This window comes from Callionymus lyra, chromosome 9 (genome assembly GCF_982586985.1).
Source record: "Callionymus lyra chromosome 9, fCalLyr1.hap1.1, whole genome shotgun sequence".
NCBI classification, from domain to species: Eukaryota; Metazoa; Chordata; class Actinopteri; order Syngnathiformes; family Callionymidae; genus Callionymus; species Callionymus lyra.
Genome location: NC_141826.1, coordinates 11,783,103 through 11,799,953, shown reverse-complemented (window position 1 = coordinate 11,799,953; position 16,851 = coordinate 11,783,103). Strand labels below are relative to the sequence as shown.

The 16,851-nt window shown below is 37.8% G+C and overlaps 3 protein-coding genes across 4 annotated transcripts; 2 read left to right on the top strand and 1 right to left on the bottom strand.

The window, feature by feature from the left end:
* Positions 1-493: 493 nt before the first annotated feature.
* On the top strand, positions 494-6,586 carry ddx41 (DEAD (Asp-Glu-Ala-Asp) box polypeptide 41). The gene is made up of 17 exons (XM_087799806.1): positions 494-648; positions 1,072-1,167; positions 1,254-1,404; positions 1,474-1,548; positions 1,612-1,672; positions 1,739-1,875; positions 1,958-2,030; positions 2,428-2,581; positions 2,658-2,794; positions 3,360-3,522; positions 3,846-3,977; positions 4,048-4,119; positions 4,201-4,297; positions 4,389-4,538; positions 4,607-4,678; positions 6,162-6,272; positions 6,356-6,586. Exons 1-17 carry the CDS (start codon positions 622-624, stop codon positions 6,490-6,492), a joined length of 1,845 nt encoding a protein of 614 aa, XP_087655932.1. The 5' UTR covers positions 494-621; the 3' UTR covers positions 6,493-6,586.
* A 51-nt stretch (positions 6,587-6,637) lies between these two features.
* dok3 (docking protein 3) lies at positions 6,638-13,417 on the top strand. Of its 2 annotated transcripts, none has more exons than XM_087799814.1 (6): positions 6,638-6,826; positions 7,945-8,238; positions 8,462-8,552; positions 9,715-9,902; positions 12,554-13,176; positions 13,244-13,417. In XM_087799814.1, the coding sequence occupies exons 1-6, from the start codon at positions 6,755-6,757 to the stop codon at positions 13,377-13,379; spliced, it is 1,404 nt and encodes a 467-aa protein (XP_087655940.1). In that variant the 5' UTR covers positions 6,638-6,754; the 3' UTR covers positions 13,380-13,417. The 2 variants fall into 2 exon arrangements, with proteins under 2 accessions (XP_087655940.1, XP_087655941.1); XM_087799815.1 differs by having other exon boundaries at positions 6,643-6,826; positions 12,554-13,154; positions 13,244-13,395.
* Positions 13,418-14,690: 1,273 nt separating this feature from the next.
* atoh1b (atonal bHLH transcription factor 1b) lies at positions 14,691-15,203 on the bottom strand. Its single transcript, XM_087799751.1, has one exon. It carries the CDS (start codon positions 15,201-15,203, stop codon positions 14,691-14,693), a length of 513 nt encoding a protein of 170 aa, XP_087655877.1.
* Positions 15,204-16,851: the final 1,648 nt, after the last annotated feature.

Here is a 16,851-nt window from a genome sequence, read left to right as displayed (position 1 = left end):
TTTTGGGATATTTTGAACCTTTTTTTTGTCGGGTCTATTTTTAAAACCCTTTAAGCTAAGATTGACTTGGAGCACACGGAATTCTTTAATCACCAAAAACTCACTCAAGAGACCATCTATATTATCTTTGGTGCAGAGTTGTTTAAAGGAGGACATGTAGAAAACCCTAAAACGTAATTAAGTATCCGATAAAACAGAAGTATTTTTCCCCACAAAGGAGGAACATACAAACTACACACAGAAAGTTGAATTTCACTTAAACCGGATTGGAACCTGTGACCTTCTTTGTCCAAGGCCGCCCTGCTCATTATAATGCCACTATTTTATATGTACTGTGGTTATACATTAACATGTATTATTAAGGGTCCATTTTTCAACATTTTCTACTCAAGATTCATTTGTTGTTGTTTTTTGTTTTCACGAGTGCGACGCTTCCATGGATTTTTACTTCGCGTTTCGGTATTTGGTTTTGGCCTTACACGTTTGCCGTACACAGCTTCCTGCGTCACAAATTACGTAAACATGTGCATCTCTTGCTAACAAATGTTGATATAACGAGCGGTTGACTTCCTTTTCTTTAACTTGTAAACTTGAAGCTGTTATTTTAAGCGTATTATAATTATGGAGACCGATAATCGTCTAAAAAGGGTGAGTTATCGCAATATATGGTTTGTTTAGCCGATGCTAACAAACAAGCTAGCACTGCCGGCTATCGTGATATAAGAGATAAAACCTTTAGAACAAGATGGAGGTGAATTTTTAATTGAACCTGTGTTGAGTTTATGATTCGATATAACTCTGAAAACGTACACGTACATTATAATACACCAACTCACCGACTTGTGCATATTGTTGAGAAAATCATTAAAGTAATTCTATTCATAACAAAAAAAAAATTACTGTAACGTTTTCTTCTGTAACTAAAACAATAAGTTCTGGTGTAAACTGTACTTTTAATCTGAATCATAGACCGCTAAAGTTAACATTACAACTGTTTTGGTACTCCAAACGTTTCCTTTGATGCTGTCGTCATCATGGATCATTTTTGAAGTTTCTTGTTATGATTGACAGAAAAGCAATGGAGAAAATCCAGAATCCGGCTCCGAGGGATCTGAGAATGACGACTATGTTCCTTATGTCCCTGTTAAGATCAGAAAACAGCAAATGGTGAGTTTATTATCGTCTGTTGTTCTACTTTCTCCGTCTTAAAACGTTTCAACGATGTATGATGTCGGATAACTTTGTCCCTGAAGGTTCAAAAGATGTTGCGCCTTCGTGGCAAAGCGGTGGATGAGGATTTTAAAGACAGTGGGGAAGAGCAGAGAGATGAAGAGGAAGGTCTTGGGCCACGCTCTAATGTCAGTCTCCTGGACCAGCATCAGCACCTGAAGGAAAAAGCGGAAGGTAAAAAAAAAATTTTTAATTAGATGAAAAATTCAGTTTGTTGAACTTGTTTTTGCTTTAATTCTTCAGCCCGTAAAGAATCAGCGAAAGAGAAGCAGCTGAAAGAGGAAGAGAAGATTCTTGAGAGTGTAGCAGAGGGCAGAGGTAACATTGACTTGAATTTTGATGCACTGGTTGTATGAAACTAATAGTATTATCGTCTTTTAGCGCTGATGTCTGTAAAGGAAATGGCCAAAGGCATTATATATGACGATCCAATTAAAACAAGGTGAACACAATAAATATTCCAGTATCATCAGGCAGATTGATCACATTTTAATAATATTTCTTTCAGTTGGAAGGCCCCACGTTACATTTTGAATATGCCGGTCACTAGAAACGACCGGGTCCGTAAGAAGTTTCACATCCTGGTGGACGGGGATGGCATTCCTCCACCAATCAAAAGCTTCAGGGAGATGAAGTTACCGCCAGGTGAGGCTCGACACTCTGGGAAAAATACGACCTGTGTGAATTTAATTTGAGTTTATATGGTTTTAAAACACTTTTCTTTCAGCGGTCTTAAAAGGTTTGAAGAAAAAGGGAATCATACATCCAACACCAATTCAGATTCAAGGAATACCAACAGTGTAAGTGCAGATTATTTAGCTTGTTTCACAGTACGTATGTAAATATTTTCTTTTAATGAATTGTGGCACCATGTAAAAAAAAAAGTGTTTTATACTCCAGATGGTGACTCTCTATTAGACGATACCTTTGTGCTGTTGAGCGTCATGTGTTTTATTTTTACATGCACATTGGCAAATATACAATTGTGATAATAGCTTTACAATCAGTGAATGATAAACTATGTACTTCATAAGCAAATATTTTACTTAAATCATTAAGTGAAATTTTATTGACACAAGATCGAGAGAATATAACATGTGAGGTTTCAGTCATGTGAACATTTATTGCAACATCTCTAACAATCATCGCATCCATTTACTCATTATTTTCTGTATTCATTTTCTTTGTTGTTCTCAGTCTCTCAGGTCGGGACATGATCGGCATCGCCTTCACTGGTTCTGGGAAAACGTTGGTCTTCACTTTGCCTATCATGATGTTCGCACTGGAACAGGAGAAGCGGCTGCCGTTCTATAAAAGAGAGGGTCCATACGGACTCATAATCTGTCCGTCCGTAAGTGTTATGAAGAACATTTCTCAAAGTGGAAATAAATAAATCTAACCATGTTTATTTCGGGCTCCCCCCACAGAGAGAGCTGGCAAGACAGACACACGGCATCATTGAGTATTATTGTAAGCTGCTGGAAGAGGAGGGCGCTCCTCAGATGAGAACGGCTCTCTGTATCGGAGGAATGTCGGTTAAGGAGCAGATGGAAGTTGTAAAACAGTAAGTCTCATAGAAGGGTTTGTTGTGCAGGTCTCAGAAAAACAGGATATAGTGCTAAAACATAATTGGTGTGTTCATTTTACCAATATTTATGCAGGTCCAACATATTTCCATAACGGATTACATAATATATTTTGAGGACTAAAATATCCTGAAAGATTTTCCCCTTCAACAGAAGTTTGATCCACTCTTAAAATATTCAAATATCTTCATTAGTTTAACTGTTTAACAGAGGAAAGAACAGAGTATTGCATACACAGTGTTTTTTATCATAATAAAGTAATTTATGTTAATAAAACAACGGCAATGAATAAACAAACTGAATAAGATTAAAACGTTGTACGTGACAGATAAAAATATACTTTTAAATTCAAGCGCAGTCATTTTTAAAATAAGGAAAATGATTATATTAGCACTTAACCACACACAGCATCACCTGTGATGGAAATAAAAACAAAAGTGAACTGATTGTCAAAAAAGGAAGTGTGTATGTCCAATCTAGTTCTGGGTTTGACCAGAGTTTCAGTCCATTGCTGCCGCTAACTGTTCTTCTTCCTCACAACAGTGGCGTTCACATGATGGTCGCCACTCCCGGGCGACTAATGGACTTGTTGCAGAAGAAAATGGTCAGCCTGGACATCTGCCGCTACCTGGCGCTCGACGAGGCCGACAGGATGATTGACATGGGCTTTGAAGAGGACATCAGGACAATCTTCTCGTATTTTAAGGTGAGTACTGGAACCTTCCCAGAGGGTTAGTCTGATCTATAAGATAATATCTATCTTAATTCAGTCTGACCTTGAATTTAAACCAGTGTTGATCATATGGTATAATCCAAATAAACCTTTATCCTCAAGCAGACTTTAAAAATGACACATTCTCTTAAGAAAACACTTGTGTATTTCTCACTTTTATTTCTTAAAGGCACTAAGATAATGTCATTCTTTATAAGTCCCACAGCGGGTACATTTGTGTACCATGTATAAAAAAAAAGCAACGGTTTGAAAATAACGACTCGTTTTTAAAGTATCAGATGTTTTGTCACGTTCAGGGTCAAAGACAAACGCTGCTCTTCAGCGCCACTATGCCCAAGAAGATCCAGAACTTTGCCAAGAGTGCGCTGGTCAAACCCATCACCATCAACGTGGGCCGAGCCGGTGCCGCCAGTTTGGACGTCATCCAGGTGAGTTCATCTTTCACTCTCCTCCTTTTGGAAAGGGCAACGATAACAGAAACGTTTTTTGTGTAAACAGGAGGTGGAATATGTCAAGGAAGAGGCAAAGATGGTTTACCTGCTTGAGTGTCTGCAGAAAACGACACCACCTGTAAGTAACTTTTAAATGTTTATTTAAAGCTAATCACTCATACTTAAAACTTTAAATCATCATGGTCATTAATGCTCACAGGTGCTGATATTTGCGGAGAAGAAGGCAGATGTTGATGCCATCCACGAGTATCTGTTGCTCAAAGGTGTCGAGGCAGTCGCTATTCACGGAGGGAAAGGTGTAGTATTTCATTCCCACCACTTGATGGCACTATACTCCCATGTGTTCGCTCGAGACGACAGATCATTTTAAAAACAAATCCTCTACAGACCAGGAGGAGAGAACAAAAGCCATTGAAGCCTTCAAGGAAATGAAGAAGGATGTGTTGGTGGCTACAGACGTCGCCTCAAAGGGTCTGGACTTCCCCGCGATCCAGCATGTGGTGAACTACGACATGCCCGAGGAGATAGAAAACTATGGTCAGACAGTCTCCCTTTAATCAAGTGCATCTTTTTATCATTTTAATCTCTGTGAACTCTTCTTATAGTTCACAGGATTGGCAGAACAGGGCGATCTGGTAAAACTGGTATTGCCACGACGTTCATCAACAAAGGCTGCGGTGAGTCCGTCCACTAATGCTATCCATAAACGTCTGGAAAATGTTATTTTCAGAGTGAAATGAAAAAGGCGGTTCAAAGACACACAACTCACCTTTCATTTGAAAAAGTCTGGAACACACTATCTCCCAGTAGTTGTCAAAATGTAAGCCTTTTACAAAGAAGACAAAAAACAAGTGTCCTGTCTTGGATTTAAGACCCATTTGCGCCAACTTCTGGTAAAAAACGGTACTTTTCAGCTCATAGTTCTTCATGGTAAATAAACACTAAATATTCACCACAGGCTGGTGCTTCCTTGATGGACACATATATTTGGTCCATTGGTCTGCAGGGCTTTAAAATAAAGTGAACAAAGTTAATTCTCTTCACATCATCATCACTGATTTACTGCTTGTGAAGCTTAATTCAATTTAAAAGGAGAGGAAATCATGTGTTTTAGTCATTAACCCATTAATGCATTTCCATTTGAGATCACTTCAATGTCATTTTTCAGAGTAGACACAAAAGAACTTGTGCTACAACTAAAATGAAAGAGAATTGTTTGTCAAAAATGATGACTTGGCATTCAATCATTAGTTCAAGTCATAGGCTTTAAACCAACATAAGCAAACAAAACATGACATTCAAAGTGATTCCAGGTACCAGGATGAAAGAAAAAAAAGATTGTGAGATGGTTCTCAGTTCTTGTAAGAGAGTCTTTGTCATCATCCTAAATGTGTTCTTTCGTATTATTAGTGTCTGCATTGTATTGAGCAATACTTTATTTTTCATTTCATTGTTACTGAATTGTTTCTGCACATGTTTAAACCTTTATTGACCTTACACATTTGGATAAGTCTACAATACTTGTCAAACTCAATGATCTGGACTGACATGTGATTTTGCTTTGCTCCATGAATGTTTGTCTCAAAGTTAAATTGAATGAATGTTCATGTTGATATGGTGACCTTTAAAGACGCCCTTGTATAAGATAAGAGATCAGAGACGTCCACCATTATACCGTCAAACTGACTAAATTACACTTATTCTCCTGGTTTAAAGACAGTTTAGTAAATATACACTTTGTTTGACATATGACCAAGAGTGTTTAAAAATGTTGCGCCTCTTGTGTGATAGAGTTTAAAATCTTTGTCCTTAAAGTAAACACAGGCTACTCAGTCCTACCACACCAGCCAAAACATACTTGTTTACCCTGGTGAATGTCCAGTAAAAAACATGACAAAAATATAAACTTAATTTTTTTAGCTACTTTTTAATGATTTTTGCTGTAATTACAGAGTTATTTTCTTTTAGTAAAATATTTAACCTCCGATTTTAACTGTAGTCCGACAGTCAAAAAGTTGTTTGCAATAACTGACGGGTAACGAAATTGTATTATATTGTATATAGTTATTCTTCCTTCATTGTTGCATAAATAAAAAATGGAGCTTGATGTATGTATTTTAACTCATTATTCCAAGCTCACGTCAAGCGTTTCCCTCACAGATGAGTCCGTCCTGATGGATCTGAAAGCGCTGCTGGTGGAAGCGAAGCAGAAGGTTCCTCCGGTCCTCCAGGTCCTCCAGACGGGAGACGAGACCATGCTGGACATCGGGGGTGAGTCGTCCACACCAGATCTACACCGTGATCTAAATTTACCTCCAGACTTGGAGAATAATGTGTGTAATGTGCTTCTGCAGGCGAGAGAGGTTGCACATTCTGCGGCGGTCTGGGTCATCGTATCACAGACTGTCCTAAACTGGAAGCCATGCAGACCAAACAAGTCACCAACATCGGCAGGAAGGACTACCTGGCTCACAGCTCCATGGACTTCTAAAGATATCGTTGTATCATGCTGTCCCTCCATCATTTTTCCTTTTTACATAATGTTTTTTTGTACCGATTTGTAAATAAAGCTACACTTTCTGAAAGTTTGGTTGTTGCTGCTGTTTTTTTTGTTTTTTTTTCTAATCTGCAGAGGAAATTACCTCAACGCAGACAAAAAGGGAAGTTCCAAAACCTCTACCGACCTTCTCTAGAAGCCAATTGGCTTCTCAAGTTTTTATTTTCCGTATTTTAAGTGGCAACATCGGACGTCGATGACACACATCGGTATGGATCTAGTCTACAAAGAAGGGTTGATTCACCTACATGGATTCAAGTTTGGAAAAGTAAGTTGACTCTGTTTCTTGAGACAAGTTTTACAAGTATTTGTAATGATCAGAAGTATATTCTGTCTACCATGACTTGACAATAATAAGCAGTAATAGTGATTATTCAAATAGCTTTATTACTAATGTAAAACATCTAAACTTTAAGTAACCTTGAAGATTGTATCAATCTATCTGCAGCAGAATACTCTGTGTGCCAACTTCTCTTGAGAAAATATTACACAACACTTGTACAAACTGGCCAAAATGTAATCATCTGATACTTTAACATTAATCCTTAAATTGTACATCTTTTTCTGAGGTATCTCGCTAAAAGATGGTCACGTAACCACCTTGGTAGAGGTAAAAACGTGTTGTCATGATGACCTTTTACGTTTAAAGTATATATTCATCGAATATACACCGGGGTGTTGGGCGGTTAGATTCCCTTAGGGACCACACTGTGACTGTTGTAAGGGGCCGTCAAGCTCAAATAAAGAAAGAAGATTAATAAAAGAAGCTCTAATATGACGGGAGAACTTTATGTAATGATAAAGAATAAAAAGATTAAAATAAAATGAGCTTGAGGTGTTCGCTGTTTGCATATTGTATCATTTTTCATTTATTTTATTTAAATATGAAAAGACATATTTCATATTTTTCTTAAAAGGAAAAAAACAACCTGAAGTGTATTTATCCCATGACATCATTAAAAAGCATAAATAAGCAAAAAATGTTGCTTTATTGTGTAATATATATAATATTGGATTTTTTTAAATGTTTGATTTATGAATATAATACAAAAAAAAATGTGTTTTAAGGTTTCTCAAAGTAAGTAGTAAGTAATTTTTATTTATATAGCACTTTTCCAGACCAGTGTCACAAAGCGCTTAAACAATCAAAACAATATTCAATAAAGTATATATTTTAAAGATCAAGAGTTCCAGAAAATCAAGGAAAAGCCTGAACAAATAGTCTTAAGATGTTTCTTAAAGGAGTCAGTAGACTCTACATAAAATAAAAAGTCCTCGAACAAAGATCTTTAATGACTTTATTCAGTCAAATAATATGATTATAGAAACATTTCTGTGACCTCCTGTTGAACACAAAGTAATGACACTTGTTTTAACTCTCAAAAGAAATCCTGGAGGAAAATGTGGCTGGTCCTCTCCCAGTCCAACTCTTCCGGCGTGGGTCGACTGGAGTTCTACTCCGCGCTCGAATCCGCCGCCGGTCCGAAGGGATCGTGTTTGAAATCCTCCCTGAGGAAAGTCATCCGACTCAGCGACTGCATCAGCATCGTCCCCGAGCCCAACATGCCCTGCCCTCCCGGGTGCTCCGCCTTCTACCTGAACACCACCAAGTCCACCTACACGCTGGCCTGCAGCACCAGCCAGGAGTGGCTCAGCGCCCTCTGTCTTCTGGCCTTCCAGGTAACAAACGCCCCAATTCTCCTGAAATGATCCCCATTGTTTGCTCGTTGAATCTAGTCCAACCGATAAGACATTGAGGAAGTTCACGCCGTATCTGTAACTTCTGCCACTTCACTTCTCCAATTCCTCTGCTTGCACAAGTCTTTCTTCCAACTCTTTCCAGGTCGTAAAGACACGATAAGACGAGCCTCTAACTGATGTTTATGTGCCACTGTGTTGACAGAAGGTTCCTGGGGGATCAATGGAAGGGGGTTTCGAGGGAGCCGAAGCCGGGGCCATGACTGATAACATGATATACTCGTCATGGGAACGTGGTAAAAGTGACTCTTTTTTAAAAATGTATACATTTGAAATATGGCTCATTCTATGGAATTGTGCCTTTTTGGTTCAGTCCAGTTTTAATGAGACCTGGGCAAGGTGAGTCCATCACTGGACATTTGAACTTGATAGTTTATTATTTTTCAAAATAAAATCTAAATACTGGTAAAAAGGTTATCAATATCCATTTTTCTTATCTGCCTTTAAAAATGTTAAAATGGCGTTTCATACACTTAATTTAGAAAAAAAAGGGGAATAGTATTGAAGTATATAAGAATTAAAAAGAAAATCTGTATTATTTTTTTCAAGCATTCACTTTTATTTACTAAATGCTATATTAAAGGGTTGGATTTATTTTGTGGAATAATTCAACTTATTAAAAGGTTTCATTTGTTTCATTCCATTAAAAAAAATGTAATAGCCTTTTAAATTCAATATAAAAATTCTGGTATAATAGAGCCACCAGACAGCACCAATAGAGTACCGAGCTACCTGATCGAACTTTCAGCCAATTGTGCGACGCGCACATTATCATGTGACCAATCGATCAAATTGTCTGGTCGCACTATAATACCAACATTTTTATGTTGAATTTAAAAGGCTATGAATTAATTATGATATATTATAGTTAGGATTATGTTTAATTAAATTAATTAGAATATCAAACTATCTATACATTTTTTTAAATGTTTAATTAAACAAACAACAACAAACCTTCAAAATAAAAAATAAATTATAAAATAAAAAATAAAAATAATACAGATAAATATATTTAAATTGTCACTGGAAATTGTTTTTAAATGAAGAATTTTAAAATAATAAATGCATTTCTCTTTATTGTTTTTCTTCTTCATGTTATGACACTGTGAAAGTTCAGCTGTAAAAAAGATGGAAGTTGATGCCTTTCTCAGAAAGTTGCACCAAAAAGTTCCTGATTCAAGCAGAATATATTCCGCCGCTGATTTATTCAAGCGCCGGAGTTTATTAGCGTCAGCAGTCTTTGGCTTATGGAAACATATTTATTTTATTTCCTAATGAATCGCTCCAGCCTCGCGAGGACATCTGGCAGTGCAGAGGATAGATTAGCAGAACGTTATTTATTTTTTTTAGAAATCTATAGAGTCTATTAGTTTATTCAAACCTTTTCTTCCTGGTCAGACCTGACCTTGCCCCAGAACCACTTCCTGGTGAGGGTCGAGAGCACCTCGGCGTCGAGAAGATGCAAACTGGCCGGCGACTACCTGCTGGTTCTGGAGAGCGACGCCCTGATGCTGCTGGACATACAGCCCCGTCACGTGATCTACCACTGGCCATACAAGCTGTTGCGCAAATACGGTCAAATAGAGGTGAAAATTTAATTCTTTTGTGACTTTTTGTATCTGTTGCCGTGAACAAATGGTTCCTCAATGTCATCTGTAGCTTCTATTTTTCATCCTTCAACTTGTCACGTCATCTGTATTGAAAGTGTAACTCATACCTTTAAAAAATATATCTTTAAATAACAAAGTTTGTGCACAAAAGTTGAATATATCTTATTTTCCTCAGGTCCTTTCCAACTTTTTAAACAGTCATTTATGTGCGATCACGGAGACTCAAACGTTCTGTCAATTTCTTGCTGCTATCTCTGACAAAAATGTACCTCAAACATGGAAAAAAAAAAGAAATGTAAAAAAATATGTCCTTAAGCAAGACTCAACTTCCTCCTCCTTATCAGCGAAGCAGATTATCGCTCTTATAGTTTCACATGTCCTCACACTCTCTCCGTTTGCTATGAAGCCAGAGAGTGAAGGAGACAATTTTTTGCTTTACATAAGACAAGGTCCACTTTATTATTTTTATCTTTTGACTGACAGATAAAGAGTGATGACAAATAATGTATAACACAGTTAAAACAAAAACAATGAACACCTTCATGGTGTATTCTATATTATAACAAACAGACAAACAAAAGTATATAAATAAATGATGAACCAGGCAAATATTGTGTTTAAACAAAAATAAACAAATATATGGCTATATAAATATACAAACACTAACACACACTCAGGGTCATGGTGACCCAGAGGCCCGAGAACTAATGTGTTTGTGATATCCCTTGAGTTGTCCCTGGGTCAAGGTGAAACACATTTGTTTTCGGGCCTCCGGGTCACCTTGACCCAGAGCTAATACAAGCGTTAAGCCTTTGAGTATGAGGGTTACATTAGACTTCCATTTTTTTAAATAAATAGTCTTCGGTCGACACTTTTTGTATAAAGTACTATATGAGGTGTAGGTGAGAAACAAGCAATTGGCAACTGATTCAAAAACCAAAGTTAACAATAGAGAATGTGGGACAGTTGGAAAAAAGGACTAAGGGATCGCTACGTAAGTAAGTAAGTGATAGTTATTTGTAAAGCGCCTTTCTAGACCAGGGTCACAAAGCGCTTTAACAATCAAAAACAATACTCATTTGAAAATACATACTAATTAAAAAACTATAAAAGGCCAAGACAACACATGACAAACACAGGAGTCCAAGAAAAAAAAGAAAAAACCTGCAAGATTTTAAGAGGTTTCACATCCGGAAGCGTGTTCAGGAACCATCAGTAGATTCTGATCTACAGACCTCAGAGCCCGAGCTGGGGTGTAAGTCTGGATCAGATCAGTGATGTAAGGAGGAGTCTGACCATGAATAGATATGAAAGTAAGAACCAGAATTTTGAAATTGATCCTGAAAGAAACTGGCAGCCAGTGAAGAGTTTTAAGGATCAGAGAAATGTGAGTTCTTCTATTAGAGCAGGTAAACATTCTCGCTGCAGAGTTTTGTATTAACTGCAGGTGAGACATTTCCTTCTTGTCTAGACATGAAAATAAACTGTTACAATATGCATGGATTATAAGCTTGTGTGGTGAAACTATTTTCTTAAGTTTAGAGATTTTTCTCAGTTTGGTCTGTTTTTTGCAGTCTTGTCTCTCTGTTTTAGTTGCTGCAGTGCATGTTGGTTCTTGCAGTAAGAGATGTGAAATTGTGTCGCTTCTAATTCCACCAAGGTCTATGAGCCTTGATATAACTTGATCCACAAAATACTTGTTTTAAAGTGTGAAAGATTAATTATGTCCCTCCATATTTCCACTGAAATTGAAAGTCAGGGGTCGTCAAAACTAACAGATCTTGTCTTGTGCTGTGTTTTATATTTTTACCTACCCCAGAAAGTTTTTGTCTGCATCGTTCTGTTGAGTGAAATAACTCAAAATCAAATGAATAGATTTCAGTTCAAGATTTTAGGAAATGTGGATCTCTGGATTACCATCTGGACCCACAAATCCTTTGAAGTATATGTCACTCTCGGTGGTGTAGAACGTGCAGTTCTTACTCTTGCATTCAGAACGCTGCTGCCACCTGCTGACCCATTGAGCCAATTACTATCAATGATGCTAAAACTGATTAGCATGTTTCAAATGTTAAAGTCTTCCTTAGCCATGATGCAGTAAGTCCCTCATCATGACCATGTTTTGAACTTATTACTTTATAAAGTCCTCCCCAGTCTGATATCTTGGCGAACAAGAGGTTATGAGAGCTGATTCCATTATGATGTTGTATTGGGCTTCGCTCCTCCTGTAGCAGCTAGGAAAGCCCTGTTTTATTTTTCTTTATACACGTCCCTTGGAGGTGGAGACTTTCTGGATTCATGACACTGTGGGACAAACCTCGATGTTTGACCAATCACAGCAGAGTGGGTGTGGTTATGGTAAACAAGATTTTAGCTCCAGAAAAACAAAGTGTTTTCAGTGAGCGGGACTTAAGCACATTTTCTAATGTAAATATTTAAATGAAAAGAAAGTTTTGTACAAACAGACACATACTGATGAGGACAATAGAGGTACAAGATCTATTTAAGACACACTTAAATCAACACATTAGTTGCTCTTAAACTGCTTTAGCTTATTGGCTACAAGAAAGCTAAAGTAAATGTGGGTGTTATGAGAAAGTAAAACCGTCTTCTAACATGATTCTCAGGGGGGATTCAGCATCGAAGCAGGCCGTCGATGTGAGTCAGGAGAAGGCGTCTTCAACTTCATCTCAAAGAGTGGAGCACAGATCTTCCAGGCCATCACGACGCGTTGCTCGACGGGTCAACTCGGACCGCCATCGGTCCAGCGTCTCCTTCTGCAGCCTCCACCGGGACCTCCACCGGGACCTCCACCAGGACCTCCACCGGGACCTCCACCGGGACCTCCACCGGGTCCTCCACCGGGACCTCCACCGGGACCTCCTTCGACGGAAATGGAAAACGCATATTCCGACATCAACTTTTCCTCTTCAGAACGTTCACCAGTGCCCGCATTTTGTGCGTCGGCGGAGGACGTCGACGAGGACGACTGGTGTCACTCGCTGGAGGCGGTCAACCTGGATAGAGTGGACGACCCCAGCCTTTACTACAACTTAAGGAGGTCCCCGCTGGGCAGGCCCGAGCAAGAGGAGAGCGTCTACTCCGAGGCCACACATCAGGAGAGCGTCTACTCCGAGGCCACCCATCGGGAGAGCCTCTACTCCGAGGCCGCACATCAGGTCGTGTACGCCAAAGCCAAGCCCCGGCACCAGCGGCAGCAGCAAGAGAGTAAGAACTCCGAGATGACCCTGTATGAGGAGACGCAGGTAGAATCGGAGCTGGACGGAAAGTCTTCTAATAACTACGATCTCTTGCAGACACACGGAAGTTTCAAGCGCAGGCTCGAGGAAATTCTTTTCAAAGACCTGGTCAAAGTCCAGACGACTCTTCCTCTCTGTGATGGTGCCAACGACCTCTCTGACTAGCCTGTTATTTAGTAAGGCATGCAGATGAATCGTACAACAATGTAGCTTGTTTATTTTTAACTTACATTTGTGTAAATTAAATCACTTTTTTTTTTGCTTATGTTGGTCAAATGTCAGTGTTTTTGGGGAAATGAGAGATTCCTGTCAAGTGACAGTGACATTTAAATGAAACTGGGAAGATGTTATTTTAAGTAGCATTTAACTAGAAAATAACATCATACAATATTATATGGTCGCCATCTTGTTGGCAGCCACGTGTTTGTAAAATGCAACACAAAACTTTACACAAACGCACACTCTGATCTCTTGTTTTTAGCTCTTAAACCCAGACAAAGTATTGCTTATGAAAACCATAACAAGCATATCCAAATGCTATTTTAGAAGGTTAAAAGATTATGGTCTACACAAAAAAAATCAGCCGTCAAATGAGAATAAGTGCTGAGCTCTTTGCTCTTTGGCTTCTTCCTAGGTAATGGAAAGCAGGCCGGCAAGAACTCATACAATTACTCACTGCTGACAAACTACATCTGAAAGAACTATCAAGCTCTATTTTGAACGTTGGTTCCGAAGACACGCAAAGTGTGTCTTTATTCTTTAGACGATTGTCAAGTTTTTTTGAGGGGCATTGGGGACGTTTTATAGGGTCAGACTGGCCGAGAAGATTATTTTATTTGTATTACCTTACAAGAAAGTTTGTCGAAAAGTTTTGTACATGAATGAAAAAAAACAAGATAAAATAAGTAAGACCTCTTTTAAGTTAAGTATTATCTTCCCATTGATTTTTATTTTGTATGAGAATACAAGAATGAAAATATAATTTTGCTTAAAAGTATATATTTCTTTTCTCATACAAATCAAATTTCTTGCGTGAATAATACTGAGCTTTAAACATATCCTACTAATTTTATCTCGTTTTTCTCATTTATGTACAAAAATAAACGGCTTTTCCACAAAAATCTTATTATAATAATTAATTATAAAAATTAGTAAATAAATCTTGGCAAAACATATTGTTCCTCATACAAATCAAATATCTTGTGAATAAAATTACAGTGTTGAGTAAATATTATTTCAAATAAGTCACACTTTCGTTTTTTTTTTTACAACATTTTATTATCAAACATACATTTTTAATTAAAAAACATAAATACCAAAAATAGTCTTAATTTAGTCTACATGTTGAAAAAAACGCTCCAAGTTCAGATAAAGTGCATCGCAGACCTCTTTCTCTCTCTTTTTTTAAAAAGAAGAAATCCCTTTTTTTTTCCCCACAGGTGAGTGTTTGTCCTTCAGCCAGACATGACCAGCCGATCCCTGATCTTTTTCTTTTTTTTTTGGCTCATCGTCTCCCGGTGTGATTCTCCTCCAGGTCACTGAGATGACACGACTCTCCGTCGCTGCTGTGACCCACCGAGTGAGGTCTGGGTCCGACTATGATCAGGTGTTCCTGCTCGTCGTGGTGGTGGATCCTCCTGCAGGTCTTTTCCTCCACGACCCCCGTCAGCAGCTCCGACAGCTCCGTGATGTAGATCTGCGCCATCTGGAGCGTGTCGTACTTGGACAGCTTCTTCTCGTTCTCCAGGGACGGGATGACGCTCCGGAGCTGGTCGAAGGCTTTGTTGAGGCCGTGCATCCTCCGCCTCTCCCGGGCGTTCGCCGCCACCCGCCGGTGCTTCTGCGCCCCGAAGTAACCCGTGTTCTCGTCCTGCTCCAGGGCCGGGTCTGACCCGGGGTCGTCCGGAGTGGAGACCCCACGCAAGGGCGGAGGTGAGAACCAACTTTTGGAGACCTCGTCGCTCCAGACAGGTGACTCCGCTTTTGCCATCGCTGCAGACTCTGGATGCGGGTCCATGGGGGCCCCACCCAATTTATACCCTCCACACACCCCACTCCACACCCACGCGACCCTGTCACCCGCGGGACAATCCTCTATTGTGTAACTCAATCACAACATCGTTATTACCTCCGAGCAGAAGGTAGACGAAAGTAGATGAATCATTTAGAAGCGTGGCGGACTTTCAGAAACAACTTTACACTTTTTAGGTTGTTTTATTTCAGGTTTCTGTGGAAACTCCCGATGAATGATTAATAATGTATTGGGTGATGCAGACCCCTGCGGGCGACACTACTGTATCTGATCCCCCCCTCACTGTCACTCGCAGAACCATTCTTTACTCTAAAAATGAAATTATTGTTAGAAAATGTACTGGACATATTAAAAAAGATTGAATGAATAAATACAAAATACTTGTTTTTGTAATGGTTTAGGTTTGAGGTAAGGTTTAGAAAATGAATAAAAAAATTCGAAATACAAAGAAATGAATACTTAAAACAATTCATGAAAATGTAAAGAGTATACTAAAAAAATGTTGAAAAATAATTAAATAAAGTTGGTTATGGATTAGGGTATAGTAGCTAAAGAGAAAATACCAAATTTCATCTAAAATCTTTTATCCAATAAATTCCTCGATCCAAAAAATTATTTCTCTTTTATCATGTTGTTCTTTCTCTATATTTCTCTTTTATCATCTTGTTTTTCTCTTTATTTCTCTTTGTTCTTGTTCTTATTTTATTTTTTTTATTTTTTTTAATGAAAAATTGCCGTATTTGCTGTGTCTAATTGAAAAAAAACAACAATTTCAATAAAGTTCTACCTAACCTAACCTAACCTAACCTAAAAATGAATGACAAACTAATGTCTTTATACATCTTTATTCCACAAACAGAAGTACACACAGAACATACAATATAAACTCTCATGTATTAATAAACATAAGGCATTCATTAAGTCACTGCAGAACTTCTTCTGGTTCTGCTTGAAGTTTTGTCCCAAGTTAAAAGTTTTTCGTGTTATTTAAACTGTGAAGTGTCTTGAGACAACTCTTTTATGATTCGACACTTTAAATAAAGTTGAATTGAATAAGGTTGTGCCAAAGATGTTACACATATTATTATTATATTATTATTATTATTATTTATTTAATGTCATCTTCATGTTCATTCATTGTTAATTTATTATTTAATATACAAAAATCTGGACAAATAACAGGGAAAGTAAACCAATACACACTTTATTTCAGAAAAAAACACTTTTACTACTATGCTACTAGCTTATGAGATTAAAGTTAAAATAAAAAGCTGATCATGTAGAAGGTTGTCCAGAATATATATTTTTCCATTATACTTTATTATAACCAGAATAATAAAGTTCTATCTTATCTTATCTTATAACAAATAATTCCAAATAAAACAAGTTCAAGATCTTCATTCTTATCTTGAAATAAATTGGAAAAAGGGAAATAATATATAATTTGATAATTTCAACAACAACCACAGTGTGAATATATCATCGCTCACCCCTGCCTCAACTACTACTGACTACAAAAATCTGATGCTATTACTTATATTTCCATGACTCTGTTTGACAGATTTATTCTACAAAAAATACTTTTGCTGCAACTACAACTACTTCAACACATATTTTCTACTGCTACTATTAA

Excerpts from the sequence above, each read along its gene's own strand:
- atoh1b (XM_087799751.1), bottom strand. The coding sequence starts at position 15,203 with ATGGACCCGCATCCAGAGTCTGCAGCGATGGCAAAAGCGGAGTCACCT.
- dok3 (XM_087799814.1), top strand. The coding sequence starts at position 6,755 with ATGACACACATCGGTATGGATCTAGTCTACAAAGAAGGGTTGATTCAC. Across the intron at positions 8,553-9,714 it reads ATACTCGTCATGGGAACGTG|ACCTGACCTTGCCCCAGAAC; the intron begins GTAAAAGTGACT and ends CTTCCTGGTCAG. Across the intron at positions 9,903-12,553 it reads GCAAATACGGTCAAATAGAG|GGGGGATTCAGCATCGAAGC; the intron begins GTGAAAATTTAA and ends CATGATTCTCAG.
- ddx41 (XM_087799806.1), top strand. The coding sequence starts at position 622 with ATGGAGACCGATAATCGTCTAAAAAGG. Across the intron at positions 3,523-3,845 it reads CAATCTTCTCGTATTTTAAG|GGTCAAAGACAAACGCTGCT; the intron begins GTGAGTACTGGA and ends TGTCACGTTCAG. Across the intron at positions 4,120-4,200 it reads TGCAGAAAACGACACCACCT|GTGCTGATATTTGCGGAGAA; the intron begins GTAAGTAACTTT and ends TAATGCTCACAG.